This window comes from Ammodytes marinus (genome assembly GCF_949987685.1).
Source record: "Ammodytes marinus genome assembly, chromosome: 7".
NCBI lineage: Eukaryota > Metazoa > Chordata > Actinopteri > Uranoscopiformes > Ammodytidae > Ammodytes > Ammodytes marinus.
The window spans coordinates 13,602,928-13,622,455 of NC_137211.1; the positions used below are offsets into that span (position 1 = coordinate 13,602,928).

Sequence of the window (19,528 nt, forward strand, 5' to 3'; positions counted from 1 at the left end):
CGAACCAGGCAAAATATAAGGCAAGATATCGGTATTTTACATTTATTTCGTGTGTGCGACTTTGATTGTGGTACCTTCTGACCGGGACATTTTATAGTGTAAAAATCTACTCGTCAGTGCTCTCTGGGTAACAAACTTTGTCCCGGCTCACATGCGGTCCCCACTTGAACACTGTTGCTTGGTAACCACTATAGATATGGGTAGCCTAACCACCAACAGTTCACAAAAAAGAAAAAGAAAACCATTACAGCTATGGCAATGAAACATCGTTCTAATCTGAGGGGAACAAAGAGTTGTCATGTGGTTTTTGAGAGGCTATTCATCCCAGTTAAAAAAACAAAAAAGTAATGAACAGCAGTAGGCTAATGATTGCAGTGTATTGCTCCTCTTCAATGATCAGAATGGCATCTTTAGATCATGGCTAAATACTGCCACCTACTGACACTAAGGTTCATAACAGGTGTAGTTAATTTACAAATAATTATTTTTGTATTCAGCAGATATAAAAAGGAAGGCAGAAACCATTTGTTTTTGGACATACAATTAATTGATAGCCTCGGCTGACTAATGTAATACACGTTTTGGCATTTGTCACTATTTGCAGAATATTTAAAAAACCCAATGATCAATCGAGAAAATAATCAGTGGATTAATCCATAATGAAAATAAAAATGTATCGCATTAGGCTACAAAGTATCCTAAAAATTTGCTCCACCTCAAGAGACTACAGCAGTCAAATTCTGTGTTAAGCCTATTTATTGTAATACCTCATAATGATTCATTGTTAAGATCAAATATTTCTTCTTGAGTTTTAGGCCTATTAGGGTATTTTTAGAGAAAGGATCTGAAATCAACCTCCATAAGCATATATTTTTTCCTTATGAAGTCTACATGATGGTTTCATTGTAAGAGAGAATAGTCATGACTGCTGATTTTTTTCATAAATTCTCACGTGAGATTCAACTCAGTGATCTAATACTAGACACATGTAATCAGTTATCCTGTGATGCAAGCTCAATAGTGTAGCAAGTTTATAACCTTGTATCTTACTCATCAAGGGTCAAACAGGCCCAATGTAAGAGGACAGATTCAATCTCAGATTGCCCTCTTCCTTTCTGTATGTTCGCTCTCTCTCTCTCTCTCACACACACACACACACACACACACACGTTGGCTGCCCAGTGTTGTATAACTCTGTTAGACCTAATGGATTCTAGTGTTTAAAAGATAGAGCCCTAACTCATCCTGACAGGACAGATTAACACACAGGCCTTGAACACGAGTTGTAGGTAACACAAGTCAAAGGTCAATATGCAGACAGGGATGTAAACTCTGTCTGTGTGTGTGTGTGTGTGTGTGTGTGTGTGTGTGTGTGTGTGTTAAATTTACAAGGCATCAATAACAGAAAATCACCTGTCTTTTAAACATTCACTATGTTTAATTGGTGAGGCTATAGACTCTGAATGTGCTTAAAGTTAATTTTCCTCACAATCAAACCCAAGACATCCATCACAAGCAAAACTATGCAGACATTTAAATTAGCCTACATATGGCATCATATGAAAATCAGACCTGACATTTTTGCATGAAAAACTAACGACATATAAACCGGGTTATAGCCTATAGCCTAATGTAACATATCCCTTTATTGATCTTGCTAAAAACACAGTCCGTGTTCATTTCCATATTATTATTAATCTGGTTAATTTACTGTATGTAGGGTAGCCTATCTCCACCAATGTAAAATCGCATGAGCTTTTACTCCGGTACAGTGGGCGGCGGTAATGCACCGAGCGAGCTCGCCCCGCATGCAACCCCGCTTTATACAAAGAAGAAAGATGCCAGATACACGCAAAACACGAGAAGAAGAAAAAGGAAAGCTAGCGTTTGTTTGTATAATGACCGTCTGACTGTTTATTAGTTTCTGGTTGATGGAATAGCTCATTCTTAATGTCCCACTCGTACTTGAGGTAAGATATTTCTTACTTTCCTACAGCATAGTTTATACAGAATAATGTCATTCAGTTTGGTTGGATTTTCTCCTGCTAGCCTATATGGTGCTTTCTACACAGCGTTGTTTTTTTTCATCAGGCAAACTTAAAGTAAGTCAGCGCTCTTAGTTATATCATACAATAGCTAAATATCCGTTTTAACAGCGGACACGCTTTAACTGGAGACGCACAAACCCCAAACACATTGTTAACTGTAAGAACAATTCACATTCAATTATAGCTAATGGAAGCTTGGCAAGGTAAGAATGGCTGAGTGTAACTCAGCTCTCAGTGCTAACAGACGTAATTTGGCGTTGAAGTATTGGTTGTAAATCTCTCAATATTAACGTATTTAATGACCTTTAGACTAGGCTAATCTCTTTATTGCATGAGCAGTATTGAGACTATTGATGCATTGTTTCTTTTCAGATAACAGAGGAAATTGTATGACATTGAATCAAACCATAACGGGTCTTTTCAACAGCTTTAACCATTTTTTGTTTTTTGTCTAAACAAATGATCATCTCATGTATATTTCTATGAACTCAGGGATGGATCCTTTAGAAACACTGCAGTGCAACAGTGATATTAATGGAGGTGATGTCACCTCCTGGGTGTCAGTGTGTCCCAGAGGACTCTGGAAAGTCCAGCAAACCCGAACACTCAAGGGGAGTCAACAGACTGCTTCCAATTCTGGAGATCATGCATGTATGATGCTTTTCTATTACTTACTTATTCAATGTAAATGATCAATCCATGTCCATATTTTTAATTTTTTTCGAAATCTAGTAATGTTTGCTCACATAGTCTCTTTGTCTCTCTCTTCTAGCTGCCAGTTTATTTCCAAGGTTGGGTTCACTGTGTCGAGTCCGGGTGCAGCTCAAAGCTAACGTGGATGAAACGGAGAATTTAAAACCCAAATTAGGAAATGAGAAGCTGTTGGTCCAACCTGAGCAGTCAGTCACAGCGGCCACAACCTTCCCAAGGTGTCCAGACTCTGTGCTGCAGGTCCCACTGGGTGAATGGACAACGCTGAGGCTAGGGGAGGGTCAGTGTGATGTCACAGAGGCTTGTGTGGAGGGGATGAGAGTGGGAGAGAAATGTGGGGTAAGAGTTCCCGTTTAGTGACACAATTCTACTGTTTGTTTGTTTTTTACAGGAAGCATTACAAATGGTAAGCTAGAAACTGACTGATGTTTTTAGTTTGACATGGCATGCATGTGGTTATTGCAATACCTTGACATACATTATTGACAGCTTAGCAACAGTAGCCCTCTTAATAGTACTTGGGATAACGTTGTGTAGACTTTAAAGTAGGTCATTTTATGGCATGGTCATGCTGGAATTTACAGTAGTATAAAAGCTTTTAATAGTTAGGGCATATCAGGTTTAAAATATACCAAAAGCCGGCCGACTTCGACCCACACAGACCCTGCGTTCCAGTACCCATACTTTCTGCTATTTAGTATGGTAGAAAGAAGATTTAAGATGACCCAATTCTTGTGGTCAGATTAATTATAAAAAAAAAAAAAACAGTCGACTACATCCGGCCAAGATTTTTAGCATTGAAATCAGCATGCTATTTGGGCGATTCCGACCCACAATCCAGTGCACTCCGGAAGTGACGTCACATCGACACACCCTCTGTATGAAAACACCTGGGGATGCGATGGATATAAATGCAAGAGGTAAAATCAAGGCGCAATATTATGATGAAATGAATAAATAAAGTTATTTCCCAATTGCGTGCCTCCTGCATGCTAACTAGATTCTTATAATAATCATTTAGTATGTAGAATAGAAAAAAGAAAGAGTATGCGATTTGGAACGCAGCCTGGGTCTTCTTCAGGGCTTGATTGTAACAGTCAGCTGTACTTCATTATATAGCTGGCTATATAGCATGATAACTTAGACAGGTGACTTATACAGAAATAATTCATAACCCAAAATTCATACCAGTGTCTAAAAGGGTGCTTTGGGACGATACCTCAACTAAATTTGAATATTTTTCTTAAGCGTCTATTTTTTACAAGCTGATTAAACAATAAACCATTCTAATTATTATGTGTTGCATTTCAGATACTGATTTCTCCTGTGGAAAATGGACCAGATGTCTCAGTTCCCCATCCTGCTGAGGAAAACCTGCCTACATGTGCCACCGTTGAACTTCATGCTTTCACACAAGGCAATGAATCCTGGGAGATGTCTCCTGGTGAAAAGTGGGAGTGGGTGAAGTCACACAAAGACAGGGGTGGAGTGAGATTTAGGAGTGGGGATGTGTGGGGAGCAGCAGACAGCTACAGTCGGGCCCTCAAACCTCTCATCGCTCTCTATGGCCACGTTAGAGAGGGGACTAAAAAAGAGCTGGAGGCAGCGGAGCAGAGAGACACAAGCGCCAGTGACGCAACCCAGCACCTTCCTTCTGCTGATGAACTCAAAACCACCAAAGCCGAGCTCCACTCAAACCTGTCCTTGTGCCAGCTCAAACTGAACCAACCAGAGCGGGCTAAGGCCAGTGCGGCTAAAGCTACTCAGCTGGACCCGGGTGGGGCTAAAGCCTGGTACCGGCTGGGCCAAGCTTGTCAGATGGTGAATGAGCTGGAGGAGGCCAAGCAGGCATTTAGGAAACTGCTGGAGCTGCAGCCAGAATCGCCTGCTGCTTTGAAGGCGCTTAAAAATATAGCAAATAAAGAGAAAGAGACAAATTTACAGCTGGGAATCAGACTCAGCAAAATGTTCAGCTAATAATAGCAATTTATTATTTGATGAATGTAAAACGGTATGTTTTTTTCTGATATTTCAACATCAAACATAAGTGCATCTGCATCTACTGCCTCAGCTCAAAAGTAAAGCAGATAATCTTTGAATGCATGTTTTTGTCACAAACTCAATGCCACAAATGTGTGAAATCCCTGCATGTAACTTATAAGTAAAAAAAACAACACACATTTTAAAGAGCGTATTTTTTAATCAATCATAATTTGGTAATGAACAGTGCATAGATTACTCTTACATGTATATCAAATAGCTATTACCTTGTGCAACATGTGATATGTCCCGGATATGTCCCAGACAAATAATAGTTTTGTAGTTCTTTTATTCGACCACAAGGTGTCCGGGTGAATGATGAGTTCGACAATTCGTGGTCTGTTCACACTAGTTTCACGGGTACTTTGTGTCGTCTTGACTCAAAAGGCCAATGCCGAAACCCGGGATCGAACCAGGGACCTTTAGATCTTCAGTCTAACGCTCTCCCAACTCCGCTAAAGCTGGGGAACATTCGTCCGTATGAGGGGGGGGAGAAGGGGGAAAAGAAGGAAAGAGAAAAAAAGGAAAAAGGAGAAAAAAAAAGAGAAAAAAAGGAAAAAGGAGGGAAAGAAAGAGGGCGTCCATCCTCAACTACAGGGTCGGTGGTTCGATCCCCCGTCCCCCCGACACATGTCCAAGTGTTCCAGGGCAAGACACTGAAGCCTAAATTGCTCCCGATAGTTAGTTTGCACCACAGATTGTATACAAAAGATTTGCACCCTGCATGGTAGCTGCTGCTATCGGTCTATGAATGTGTGTCACTCTGGATAAAAGTGTCTGCTGAATGACATGTAATAATAATAAACTATTAAATGAGATATATAATGACCAAAAAATTTACTACTTTGTGTGTTTGTTGTTAATGTAGACATTTGACTGTTACATTAAATAATAGGCTAGTTATTACATAACTGCTAGGGTGGTCAACCCTTAACTGCAGGGTCAAGAAAGGATGAAAAGCAATCTGAAAATGATCAGAGATCAAAGAGTGTCTCTGATCTTGGAAGTTCAAGATGTTGCCTCCTTGTCAACACCTCTTGATTTACGACAGGTAAATTACCTGGGAAAGCTCACATTCCAAAGAGTGTAAAACCTTTGATTAAACCTTTGTTTTTTTTCTTTGAACACTGATCACAACAATCCATTTTGCTGCTTTAACAGTGTACATTTTCCAGCTGTGGGAAGAATAAAGGGATATCATATCTAAGTGCAGTGCTGACAGGGTAATACCACTCTAGATATAAAACTGTGGCATGAAACTGGTGTTCAGGTTTATGTTTAATCAATTATCCAACTGACTTTTCTTTAGTCCTGTTGGTCACATGTTTTACTTGATCACTTTGTTGAGCATGGTTCAAGGAGTGATATACAAAACGTTTAATTCTTGCTCTTACCTTTCCAAAAAATGACATATTTGCTATAATGAAAAGCAGAGGTACTTAATACAAATGAAAAGGGGATGATTGAAGTAAATGCAACATCAAGCAACATTTTTGTATACACATTTATTGAAAAACAATAGAAAATCTATTTAAATGAACAATAAGACAACACCAATAACAATTATTTACATAATTACACTGAAGCTAAAACTTAATGTTCAGTTTTTTTTCCAGGTCTGCTGCCTGCATGGCCCTCAACCACTCCTCCTTTGACATCTCCTCTGTTTTTGGGCAATATATCTTGCCTTTAAACTGGCTGTGGCCAGTCTCGACAGTCCGGTACTGACCACACTTTCTGCAAATATTTGTACTAGCAGTCCTGTTATACTTCCGTTTGGGAAGCTGGGGTTCGGTCGGGGCATTTGGTGCAGTGGGTTCTGGTTGTGGGAATGCAGAAGGGACAGGGTAAACTAGGGCAGCTGGTGCAGCTGGTGCAGGAAAGAGCTGCCGCCTTGACCCTTGCTGGATGTGGGGACCATGGTGCTGGACAGATGGGGCTGGAGGCTGAACTGCGGTGGATGTGGGTTTTTTGGACTTGGTTTTTGCCATCCCTGCTGTATTCGGTGGCATTGTGTATCTAAGCAGGAGATGAGGTTGATGTGGTGGTTGTTGCATAATAACAGGCTTTCTCTGGGCAGGCGGTAGAGGCTGTGATGCCACTGGCCGTGCCTCAGGGAGCTGCACGGCTTTGAGGAGGATGGAAAGCTCTTGCTGCTTCAGGCGCTTGTTGTGCCATTGTATTAATGTGGTCTGATTTACAACGACTGGCTGTAGGGTGGTCTGGTCCAATATGACCTGGTTGCAGAGAAGCAGCTGGCGAATTTTATCATAATCACTGATTATGAGAGACCACCTTGACAGGCTATCTGTCCCCTGCTTCTTTGGGGACCTATGAATCATACATAGCCTGACAAAGACGGTCTCAATCAGCCGGCAGCAGTTCGGCCACTGAGCAGGCGAGCCCGTTGAGCCCAGGAACACCCTCTTTGTGCTCTCCACTCCTGGTGTGAAATCGGACTGCTTTTTGCTAATTTGGTAGCGCCCATGCACCAGCCTCTCCTGGTGTCGAGCAGCATACTCCACCCTCTGCTTGTCCAATCCATCCAAGTTTTGCCACAGACTCACAATTGTGTGAGCCTGCTGATTGGTCAGGGTTAAACCTGTTTGATGGCGTAGCTCCACCAGGTACTCTGCTAGTGCGTCCACTTTCTCCATGCCAGGAACACCATGGTTGTCCACGGCCTGGAGATGGGCTGGAGGGAGAAGAGGAGCTGCTGGCAACACATGTGATGGAGGGAGGAGAGGGAGGAAAGGAGTTGCTAACTGTATAGATGGAGGGATGAATGTGGCTGCTGGCTGCACATGTGATGGAGGGAGGAGAGCTGATGCTGATGGCTGCACAGGTGATGGACGGAGGACAGGAGCTGATGCTGCTGGCTGCACATGTGATGGAGGGAGGACAGCTGATGCTGCTGGCTGCACATGTGATGGAGGGAGGAGAGGAGCTGATGCTGCTGGCTGCACATGTGATGGAGGGAGGAGAGGAGCTGATGCTGCTGGCTGCACATGTGATGGAGGGAGGAGAGCTGATGCCTGCACAGGTGATGGACGGAGGACAGGAGCTGATGCTGCTGGCTGCACATGTGATGGACGGAGGACAGCTGATGCTGCTGGCTGCACATGTGATGGAGGGAGGACAGCTGATGCTGCTGGCTGCACATGTGATGGAGGGAGGACAGCTGATGCTGCTGGCTGCACATGTGATGGAGGGAGGACAGCTGATGCTGCTGGCTGCACAGGTGATGGAGGGAGGACAGCTGATGCTGCTGGCTGCACAGGTGATGGAGGGAGGACAGCTGATGCTGCTGGCTGCACATGTGATGGAGGGAGGACAGCTGATGCTGCTGGCTGCACATGTGATGGAGGGAGGACAGCTGATGCTGCTGGCTGCACAGGTGATGGAGGGAGGAGAGCTGATGCTGCTGGCTGCACATGTGATGGAGGGAGGACAGCTGATGCTGCTGGCTGCACATGTGATGGAGGGAGGAGAGCTGATGCTGCTGGCTGCACATGTGATGGACGGAGGACAGCTGATGCTGCTGGCTGCACATGTGATGGACGGAGGACAGCTGATGCTGCTGGCTGCACATGTGATGGAGGGAGGACAGCTGATGCTGCTGGCTGCACAGGTGATGGAGGGAGGAGAGCTGATGCTGCTGGCTGCACAGGTGATGGAGGGAGGACAGCTGATGCTGCTGGCTGCACATGTGATGGAGGGAGGACAGCTGATGCTGCTGGCTGCACATGTGATGGAGGGAGGAGAGCTGCTGCTGCTGGCTGCACAGGTGATGGAGGGAGGAGAGGAGCTGCTGATGGCTGCAGATCGAAAATATTTGCCACTGTGAAATCCTCTAACGTCACTTCAGCAAATCCTTCATCCTCCACATCTTCTTCCACATCCAGCTCCTCCAGTTGCTCACAGGTTTCTAAACAACTAGTAGACAAGACCTGCAGTGGCACATTATTTTGCCTCAGCAAATACTCAATGCCAATCAGCTCCCCTGAGAAGATAGTAACAGTACAAAATATTATTAGGTATGTTATTATTATACACATTATATATGTCAATCATTTTGAAAATGAAAAAAAAAATGCAGTCACTGTAAACATCCTCACCAGTGTACTGCATTGGTGGCATGAACTGAGGAAGCAGTTTCCGCCCAAAAACCTTTTGGAAATTTGTGTTGACAGAATGAATCAACTCCCCCGTGTAACTACGAAGGGGAGTTGGATCCACTGCATCAGCAGCAGCACGGTCCTGGTTCCAGCGGTGGAGACCTTCCAACAGATATATCTGGTAATTGACGCTGTTGGCGCTGTTCCCTGAATTCAGTAAAGATAGACAGAAGGAAAGAGAGAGGACAACAAGCAAAATATTAGAGCCAATACTGGTATAGAAAATATGTTAAGGAAGTAAACATTGTGAACATTAAAATGTTCTTTCTTTGACTGACAAGTTTGTTAAAATATAATCACCATGGATAAAGAACACTAACCTGGGATGAAGCGAACAAGGTGGCAGTGAAAAGATTCCAAGGATGTGGAGCCCCTGGCACACCGGTATGTTCTCAGCAAAACCCCTCCCTTGGTGAGGCTTCCGGTGTCTGTGTAAAGCAGCACACCTGGAGGGTCCTGAATGCATGCCACATGCCGTTTTTGGGTCCGCCAGATGTGCTGCATCCGCTGATAGTCTATCAGAGGAACACCAAGAGCGTCTTTCCCCTTGCTGCTCAGTTCCTCTATAAGCTGGTCAAGGAGGAGAGTGGTCTGCTCCTCTCCCCGGGTCCTCCGCCGACAGTGCAGTTTCAGCTCAGCCTTAGTGATGTGGCGATCCAGTTCTTTCTCTGTCAGCCTCGGCCAGTTCTGTTGCGTCAGCTGCTCCCTTTTGGCCCTTCTCAGCAGAGCCAGATCTTGTGCATCCCATTCAAAAATTGATGCTGACAGTTTTGCCATGAACGTCCCGAATAGCTGATGCGCGTCTGTCGTACAGCCAACTGCCAGACGCCGCATGAAGTGCCAGATGTCAAGGCGCACGATGAGATCTGGCCACCCGCCGAAGCGCAACTTCAGCTTGGTCTCCCCTACTTCCTTGCAGCAGCCACAGTCCACATATAGGAGAGTAGGAGGAGCCACACCTGCCTGCTGGTACCGGTCGACAAGGCCTGCAGCCATGAGGTCCAATCCAGGTCCTTCACTGGCTGTAAGGACACTCACAAGTATCTGACCCACTTCATTGCCAACTGAAGTGAGCCATTGTGCAGTGCCCTTAGCAGGTCCTGTCAGTTTTTTTGTGATCTGAAAAATACAGACAAATAAACAGTGTTATTAGGTAAGCTATGAAGTGTTCAACTCGATTTACTAATCACACAGATTGAAGTGTTTTGATACAAAGATATTCATAAGGATAAACCCATTGAGATGAGGAATATATTAGCACAAATTGTTGTAGGATCTTGAGGAGTATTTTATTTCAAAACTAAATTTACAAGTAAGAACACGGTTATAGATAACAATTATTCAAACCTTTTTGGTAGAGTCCAGTTTTAAAATGGATCCGTATGTGCTCGTTATACGAGCCTTGATATCCTCCACCCTGTTGAGGATATCGTGGCTGTAGACGGTCAGGATCCATTTGTAGCTGGGGACTACTTCTACTTTTGGGGGCTCCTCGAAATGTGGACGCAGCAGGCTTGGGTGGGCCATGAAGGAGACACACTCTGAGGTGTAGCGTGCCACCCGCTGGAGCCACTCCTCGTGGTGGTTCTCCTTCAGCTGGTTGACTATCCTCACTGGGCCATTCCCAAGGGTCCGCTCACGCAGCAGGCGGATGACCCGTATGTCACAGGCATATCTTTTAAAAGAGAAGTCAAATAAATGATTCCAGAAAATATTTGAAGGAATAACAAAATATTACAAATTTAGTGTATAACTCACTGCCGTGTGAGAATGACCCTGAATTCAGAGCGATGGGCATGGTCCAGCTGTTTGAGGATAACCTGACTGGTAGAAATGTGGCTCGATCTACATTTGCTGCAGATCAGGGTCTCCGTGACAAGATGGTAAAAGCTGTCGATGTCGAGGACTTTCCTAACCCTCCTGTGCTGACCACCCCCAGCAAGCGGATGCCCTATACAAGCAGGGTTGGTGCAAACAAGCTGCACCTTCCACAACCTGTATGGCATCCACAACAAGAGGCGATGGGAGAAAAACCTATCTGGGGTGGGAGCCTGGTGGTACAACAGGGGAGGTGGCGGAGGGTTATACCAGAGCTGCAGCTTGTCACGCAGCTCCATCTTTCCACTTGCCCCAACCTTAAAAAGAGCTGAGCCCACCCACTTATGGTCCTGTTTAGCTAGGGTGCCTTCCCACATCTGGGGAATACCTGTAGGACCCTCTGGCTGAAAGGGGATCTGCTGAGATAAAATATAAGAATACTTAAAAATAAAAGCAAGAAAAGCATGAAATAATATACATACTGTATGTTCAAGATGAAAATAAAAATGTACCGGGTTCATCACAGCAGCAGCAGCAGCAGCAGCAGCAGCAGCAGCAGCAGCAGCAGAAGCAGAAGCAGCAGAAGGCAAAGTTGATGGTGCTGGGCCTTGCACAGACTTTTGTGGTGGTGCAAGGAAGAAACTTGAAGATGAAGCAACAGTAGTGCGAGTGTGGGAAGATGTAGTAGAAGGTCTTGGAGAGAGTGACGGTTGTGGAGATGGATGTGAGAGGGGTGGGTCAACACCAGCAGTATCTTGTGTCTGTGTAGAAATGTATGATTAGCAAAACAAAGCAACAAATTAACTTTGTCAAAACCTATTATACAAAGAGTTTGTGGCGTACTAACATTTTACTAACCTGAACAATTTTCTTTCTTTGGACATTTACGTTTGGTTTTGCAGCTGCCACATGGGAGCCCCCAAACCTTGAATGCTCAAACAGAAAAAAAGAAAAAAGAAATACAATTAAAACAACTGTCATTAATATTTACAACGGTTATTACTATATAATTGTTACTATTTATTCCAAAGGTCTTAAATGATGATATCATAATAGCAAAAGTGTTATTGTGTTATTTTTGTAGTAAAGGTTAAATATACCATAGATAACGCCAATTTAGGCTTCTTTGCAGGACTTGCATTTGCAGGACCAGCATTTGCAGGTCTTGCATCCCTCGCATCTGTGGATTCACTGGCTGTAGGACGTTGCCTTGCCTAAAAAAACATCATTATGTAAATACGTTATATAGGCAGTCAACATTCAGAGAAAACACAATTCTATTTTAGATTACTTTTTCGGATTTAATGAAACTTACCTTGTGAAATCCACAGGAGCAGCTCAGTGGTCCACCAAAAAGTGTAGTCTGTCCTCTACGCTGAAGAGGACACTTTTCTATCTGTTAGCAATATAAGTATATCTATATTACAACATGTACTGTCCTATTACATTTGAAATCTTTTGCATGTATTATATAGGGTATTTTATTCCTTAGTTATAGAACACACTTTTTCGCTTATAATTTACCTTTTTATAATACTGGTGCCATTTCTTCTGCTGTGGAGCAGGTCTGTTGCCCTCACCGGATGGCCATACACCTGTGTCTGCAAAGTGATGTAGGCGCTTTAGCCAGGTGGAGTCATCCATTCCTTTGTGGGATTTGGATGCCATCTCAAATATAAAAGAATAATACACATTAGTAAGGTACGTTTGATAAAAAATTCAAAGCAAATAATACTGCAAATATTACTTTTTATAAATAAATAATAATAAACTATTTTTAAGTGTGAAAGAAAGAGTTATTGTAAAAAGATGTCATGGCCAGGACTACACAGAGACCTGCTCAGGTAATAGCATGGGAATAGGGTCAACAGAGGATGAAAAGCAATCAACAAAGTGATCAAAGGGTGTCTCTGATCTTAGAAGTTCAAGAAGTGGTGCCCTCGTTCACACCTCTTGATTTACTACAGGTATCTGGGAAGGCTCACATCTAAAGAGTTTAAAACCTTTGATTCAACCTTTGTTTTTTTCAACAATGATCACAACTAAGTAACATTTATTTTTGATTGTGACTTCAATGTCTCCAATTATTTTCTTTACTCATTTACAATGACTAAAATTAGTATTGAAAACACTGGTAACAATTTGCTATAGGCCCTACTGCTCCATTCCTGTCTTGTCATTTGATAGGCCTACCTCAATTAGAGAAAAAAAAATGAAAAAAGCCCCTGTCGACTGCACTACATTTCAAAGCAAAAACTACTTTTCATTCAACATATTACACAGTCAGTACATTTTCTAAATTATAATTAAAGTACAGCATCTGTGTGAGTTGAGCCTACTTCCCGAACTAACATTTTACTGTTGCAGTTAGCCAACGTCCCCAACATCGTCGGGAACTTATGAATAAAAAGTATTACTATATTAGCTAGTTTGCTGTGAAGTTAAAGCTATGTTGGCAACGCCAGTGTTGGTGCCAAACAGTGATCGTTACCTTACCTTTTCTATCTCCTTAGCTCATATTCAAAAGCAACGTTACTAAAACAACACAAACGTTTATAAAACATTAAGACCGGTAGATAGCCTACATTTTATCATTTTTAACGTAGCTAATACGATATACCTAGCCTATATAGACTTTTCAAATTTTTTCTCCGTGTGTAAACTTAACAGCGACAGTAGCCTAACTGCAGTGTGTAAACCTAACGGCGACAGTAACAAGTTCGCTGTCAAAGAAACATCGATATATCAAACCATAACGTCTGATTATAATCATTCATTTGCCGGTAGATAGCCTACATTTTACCATGTGTAAACTAAACGGCGACAGTAGCAAGTTTGCTGTCAAAACTGTAACGTAGCTAATACATATACCTAGACTTTTTTCATTTTTTTCGTGTGTAAACTTTTAACGGCGACAGTAGCCTAACAAGTTCGTTGTCAAAGAAACATATGATATTATATCAAACTGTAACGTCTGATTATAATCATTCATTTATTCACGTCTGAACATTATAATTGTACATACCTTTTACTTTCCCCGTTATCCTCCGTCTTCTCTTCTCCTCTTTTCTTCTCTTCTTTTTTCGCATCTCTCGCCCACTGCTAGTGAGTGATTGACAGCTCGTCCACGGTCCCCGAAAGTAAGGCCCGCCCCTGAAAGAATGCCCTCGGGACTTGATTGGCCCGTGAAAGAGTGGACTAGCCATTCCATTGGCTGTAGAAAGATTGTTCTCGGGCCTCCATTGGACGCGATTATACAGTCGAACGGAGGCAAAGTGCCGCTATTTCGGCGTGCGGATAGCATTAGCATCAAGTGGTAGCTTTTAAACACAAAATGGATGACTTTCGTATGTAGTCCTAGTTTATTGTGCGTTTAACATTTTCAGTCCACAGGTTTCAAAATTAAACTAGTTTTCTGTATGTTTCTGTCGGTGCGCATTCTTAATTTAGTTTATAATTTGCTTCTATATCGCGTTTGAGGAACCGTATTTGAAGTTACAATGGTTTTTGATTTTTAAAAGTCTGCAAAAACTAGGTCTGTAGTTACAGGAAAACGTTTCAGCAACAATGCAGTGTGCACATGGTTGGCTCCTGTAATAAAATAAATAATACATGCTGATGCTATTACCATTTTTTATTTAGCCTGTCCCTTTAGTACTATAACATTTTACTAAGCGACAAAATAAAATACTAAAATCAGAAAATATTTGCGCTAGGCCTAAATCTTAATAAAACCATTTGTTAAAAATATAAACCTATAGCCTACACATTTTTTTAAATGAAAAACAACAGCGGAGGGGATGACACTGGCAGCGTGTTGATTGCTGTCAATAGGCTACAGCATAATGTCTGCTAGTTTATGCGGGAATTATTCCGGCCAATAAAACATACAAAGATAACTGGCAAATGGAGAAAAACATGGTAGAAAGTAACTGGCAAATGGAGAAAAACATGGTAGAAAAGTAACAAAACTTAAACATAAATTCATACTGAGCAAAAACAGCTCAAATTCTGGTCCACTTTCATGTAGGAGGACTTAATTAATTATCATATAGCACAGAGCTAAGCTAACACACATTACCTCAAGGCAGTCCCTCAATATATTCAAGAGTACCTATTTGCAGACCCATGGAGAAAAGGAGCTCCACCGGAAGCCACGCCCCAAACTCATTTCATTGGTCAGAATTGTAACCTACTCTGAGTCTGTTTTCACCTATGGTTTTCACTTTACGCTGCAGCTCCGACTGAAGAAAGAGTCACTGCCACAACACGTCCCTGTACAGTTTAAAGCAAAATCACTATAGAAAGCTCCATCGGGGTGTTTTTATCATTTCCTGATGATTTTACGTTTGACCGATCATTTATCTGATCAGTAGCGTAGTTCTCAGCCCTCGTGCCGTTCATATGCAGCCACCTTACACATCATGAACATGCTCTACATTCAGATTAATAAACCTATTGTATTGTATGTATCTCATTATTTATTTATTTATTAACAGGAGTTTTTTTTAACGTATTGTGCCACTGAACATGGGCTATTTAGGCTATGCATGGTTGAAATGTAATTATGCGGCTGCATGGTTTTCACTTTACGCTGCAGCTCCGACTGAAGAAAGAGTCACTGCCACAACACGTCCCTGTACAGTTTAAAGCAAAATCACTCTATAGAAAGCTCCATCGGGGTGTTTTTATCATTTCCTGATGATTTTACGTTTGACCGATCATTTATCTGATCAGTAGCGTAGTTCTCAGCCCTCGTGCCGTTCATATGCAGCCACCTTACACATCATGAACATGCTCTACATTCAGATTAATAAACCTATTGTATTGTATGTATCTCATTATTTATTTATTTATTAACAGGAGTTTTTTTTAACGTATTGTGCCACTGAACATGGGCTATTTAGGCTATGCATGGTTGAAATGTAATTATGCGGCTGCACGCTATCGTTACTGTTCATTTGCGTGATCACAAAGTCACAGACGAGCATCGATCGTTCAGTAGCTTAATATGAATATAGATATTATATAATAATTAAAACTGTGATCACTAGAGGACAAGGGATCTGGTAAATCAATCAAGATCTAGAATGGAAACTGTCACCTTATGTGTCTGTCTTTCATCCCACTTTTAAAATGAGCTGTTTATTTTAATGTGGTGGCACTTTTTGTTTATAAGAGTTTTTATTTGTATGTGATTGACCTAGGCTACTTGTGATAATTTTGAATTAAAGAGACGGATTTCGGAAGCTTCGTTGCTTCATTCATCTTCTACCTCAACATCTAGGCTACTTTTTACCACCGTCCTGGCGACTTGGGACCCTTAACAAACTGACTTATTTTACTGTCTTTTACTGTCTACTAGCACCATAGCCGGTGGAAACTGTGTCTTGTTATTATTCACCGCTAGGTGAACGCCGGCAGTAAAACAAAAAGAAGAAGGAATTTCCTGCTTCCGGTGGAGTTCCACTTTCCCCATGGGTCTGCAAATAGGTGCCTCTCAATATATTCGGAGATTCTACCCGAGATTGCAAGGTCCCACCGCTCCATGCAGGTACAGTATTACAACAGTAGGTGGCACTGTTGACTTTGGCCCACTGTGTCAAAACTTAATGTAACCCTAGTGGGGCAATAGAGTACTCAGATATGGACTAGTGTCTAGGTTCTTAAGGAGGGAAATAATTAAATGACAACACAATGAAGAACTGGAGCCACAGGGTACCTTTTAAATTGTCTGTATTAACTTGGTAGAAAAATAATAGATTTAAGTTCAGTGCAATCAAATATTTTCAGCAACGTTGCACAGTTTAGACCATAACATTAGGTCAACAACAATACTCTTATAACACCATAAAATGGCTGAAAAATGTCCATAAAGAAATATAAAAAATAAACTCATTTAAGTTTTTGTTCCTTTAGTTCAGAATTAGTCAAAAAGAGGAATGTCAAGTCAGAAGTCAAAAGGGTCATGTGTGGCGCTTCAGAGCGCTTTCACCTGATATACTCAAGTGATGGAGGTTAAGGAAGGATATGCTCCTCCTGGGCACAGGTGGTATCGGTCCACTCCTTTGGATAAAGAGGTATCTTCACTAGCTCCTCGTCAAGGGGAATTCGATCCAGATTCTTAAAGGACTCCAAAAAACCTAGCCTATTTAAAAACAGGCTATTACTACATGGGTCTCAAAACAACATTCTTTATGGCCATAATGGTATAATCAAATACTAATGAAACACAATAGTATTGCAGTAATGCAGAAATATCTTTTTTTAACTGTACAGCTTTTTCAACATAGGAAATGTGTTATACTCTTAACTAAATATGAATTATTTTTAGCTATTCACCATGAATTACAAATCAATTCAACTCTTTTAACCATGAAATATGATTAAATAAGCCTTATTCACCATGTAACATAAAACACATCTTACAGCTTCACCTCAAAATATTAATTCAAGGCTATAATAAGTGCATTAAGAACAGTCTTTTTTAACATATGCTACATACCATGAGCACAAGTAGTGCTTAACAGAGCATGCATGCTCAAATTGCATAAAATACCACAAAAGTAAAGTGCAAATAAATTGAGCAGTAAAGTAAAATAGCTTAGCTTCATTTTCTATCAGGTTATCAGTGCAATAATGTGCTGCTTTAACTGTAGCTTCAACACTGTACAACAGTAACATAGAGTCAGGTTCACACACAGCATCAGCGGTAAAATACAAGCAGTCTTACTGAGCCTCGTGGTAAGACACAGCATGCTAGCACAGTTAGCAATGAGCGTTAGCTTTAGCTTCTAGCTTCATGAACTCACCAAGACTCGGCCGAAAATAATAAAACTCCCGGCGCTCGGTCATCAATTCCCTCTCTCTCACTTCGGTTATGTTTCCCTTCAACTTCCACTCAGTTTAATAACTGACTATTTCTATAGTTTGACTCGTTTTCACCACTCGTTTTCACTCGTCTGCTTGTGTTAGCGTTCTGGCTGCGCATTTACAACAGCAACGTGAAGGGCGGGGCTTACTTCCCTCTAACCAATAGGAGGGACTCCAGTTAATGCAAAATCACTGATTGACAGCTTAATAACCCAACAGGTAAACAATATGAGAACTAAGGGAATATTACATACTAAGTAAAGAAAGGGGAAACTTTATGAGAAATAAGGGGATAATATGGGAAATAAAATAATATATCAGGGCCCAATATTCTACTGGGTTACACCAACACACAGGCCGAATAGGACAAAGCACATGGAGATAAACTTCTAACTTTTGGCAAAATGAAACTCTTGAAACAAAACCTAACAATCCCATTTCAAAACTGTTTTTAGCATCAAAACAATACACACATGCACTTTTGAATTACTCTTTCCTAGCAGCAACAACACACAGATGTGCGTTATGCAAAACACAGCTGTTTTCAGTCATTTGGATGGTTTTTGACTTTAAAAGTCTCATACAGATTTTTTTTGTGAAAGATTGATTCACTACAGTTGATCTACACACATGAAAACAAAATGTAAATGCTTCAGATTTTTTATTTTAGGTAAACCTGTGGTATTTCAGGTCTTTGCTAAAGTAAAAAAAAACACAAAGACAAAGACACAAGAAATGTTACAAGTAGAATGTTCTACAAAACATAGTGTTGTAGGGGAATGATTGGAAGACATTTAGGCTATGGATCCTGTCTCCTGTTGGCATCTGGCCACATCACCTCATCCACGTCACAGGCAATGTTCTCCCTTGCCAAGCAACGGGGGAAATACCGCCTTGCATGCCGCATCCAACCTCTTGCAGAATTTTTGGGAAAGATTGATCCACTATATTTTCAATTAGACACGTGAAAAAAATATAGAAAAGCTTCTGAAAAAAAAGTTTATATTGAAATTTCATGGTTTTGGCCAACAAAAGAAAAAAACACAACGAATAGGTATCGCAGTTCAACAAGCAATTCAGTGTGTCACTATGAACTCTGAAACAATTACAGTTAAATAAAAAATAAAAAGTGTTGTAAGGAATGGGGCGAGTGTATTATGAATCCTTTGTATACCGCCTCCCGTTTGCGTCTGGCTACATCGCCTCATCGACATCACATGCAATGTCATAAACTGGTTCACCATTTTACTGTAGCTGCTGGAAAATTATTTTTAGTGACATGTTTGGTTATTTGGGACAGCATGTTTGGTAATCTGTGACGTTAGATTAGTGTAGGCCCTTGCTCTCCAAACCTATTGATAGCTATCAAAGAACATTTTTAAATAGATGTATTTTGTTCTTAAACATATGTCTAATTGATATAATTGAATTGATGTATTATTTTTTACATGTGTTATGATAGCTTAATGGATCATTGCGTGAACAGTTAGGCTTATAGACTAGGCCATGCATGGTTTAAGATATAAAAGTGATTAAAGAATCATTGGATAGTTTCACTTTACTTACAAATTGACTATATTACTGTTGTTCTGTGTTGGCATAGATGTGAGGACCCTAATGTTAACAGGTTATATGAATACACTTGAGCAACAATTCACTTCAGTAGCCTTTTAAGCATTGTCACAATTTACCTGACAATATTTAGTGTCTAAAATGTTATACCCTCATATTAAAATCAAGCTAACACTTATGTCATTTTTATTACATCTCCTTTTTGGGGTCAACTACTTTTTTGATGCTGACTAGATTTCACAGGAAATATGTTATGTGACATTGGTCATGTGTGTACACCATAGATAG

At 41.3% G+C, this 19,528-nt stretch overlaps 1 protein-coding gene across 1 annotated transcript; it reads left to right on the forward strand.

Moving 5' to 3' along the window:
• Positions 1 to 1,858: 1,858 nt before the first annotated feature.
• On the forward strand, positions 1,859 to 5,511 carry fkbpl (FKBP prolyl isomerase like). The gene is made up of 4 exons (XM_080031800.1): positions 1,859 to 1,970; positions 2,541 to 2,699; positions 2,821 to 3,098; positions 4,071 to 5,511. The coding sequence occupies exons 2-4, from the start codon at positions 2,543 to 2,545 to the stop codon at positions 4,734 to 4,736; spliced, it is 1,101 nt and encodes a 366-aa protein (XP_079887926.1). The 5' UTR covers positions 1,859 to 1,970; positions 2,541 to 2,542; the 3' UTR covers positions 4,737 to 5,511.
• Positions 5,512 to 19,528: the final 14,017 nt, after the last annotated feature.

Excerpts from the sequence above, each read along its gene's own strand:
- fkbpl (XM_080031800.1), top strand. The coding sequence starts at position 2,543 with ATGGATCCTTTAGAAACACTGCAGTGCAACAGTGATATTAATGGAGGT. Across the intron at positions 2,700-2,820 it reads CAATTCTGGAGATCATGCAT|CTGCCAGTTTATTTCCAAGG; the intron begins GTATGATGCTTT and ends TCTCTCTTCTAG. Across the intron at positions 3,099-4,070 it reads GAGTGGGAGAGAAATGTGGG|ATACTGATTTCTCCTGTGGA; the intron begins GTAAGAGTTCCC and ends GTTGCATTTCAG.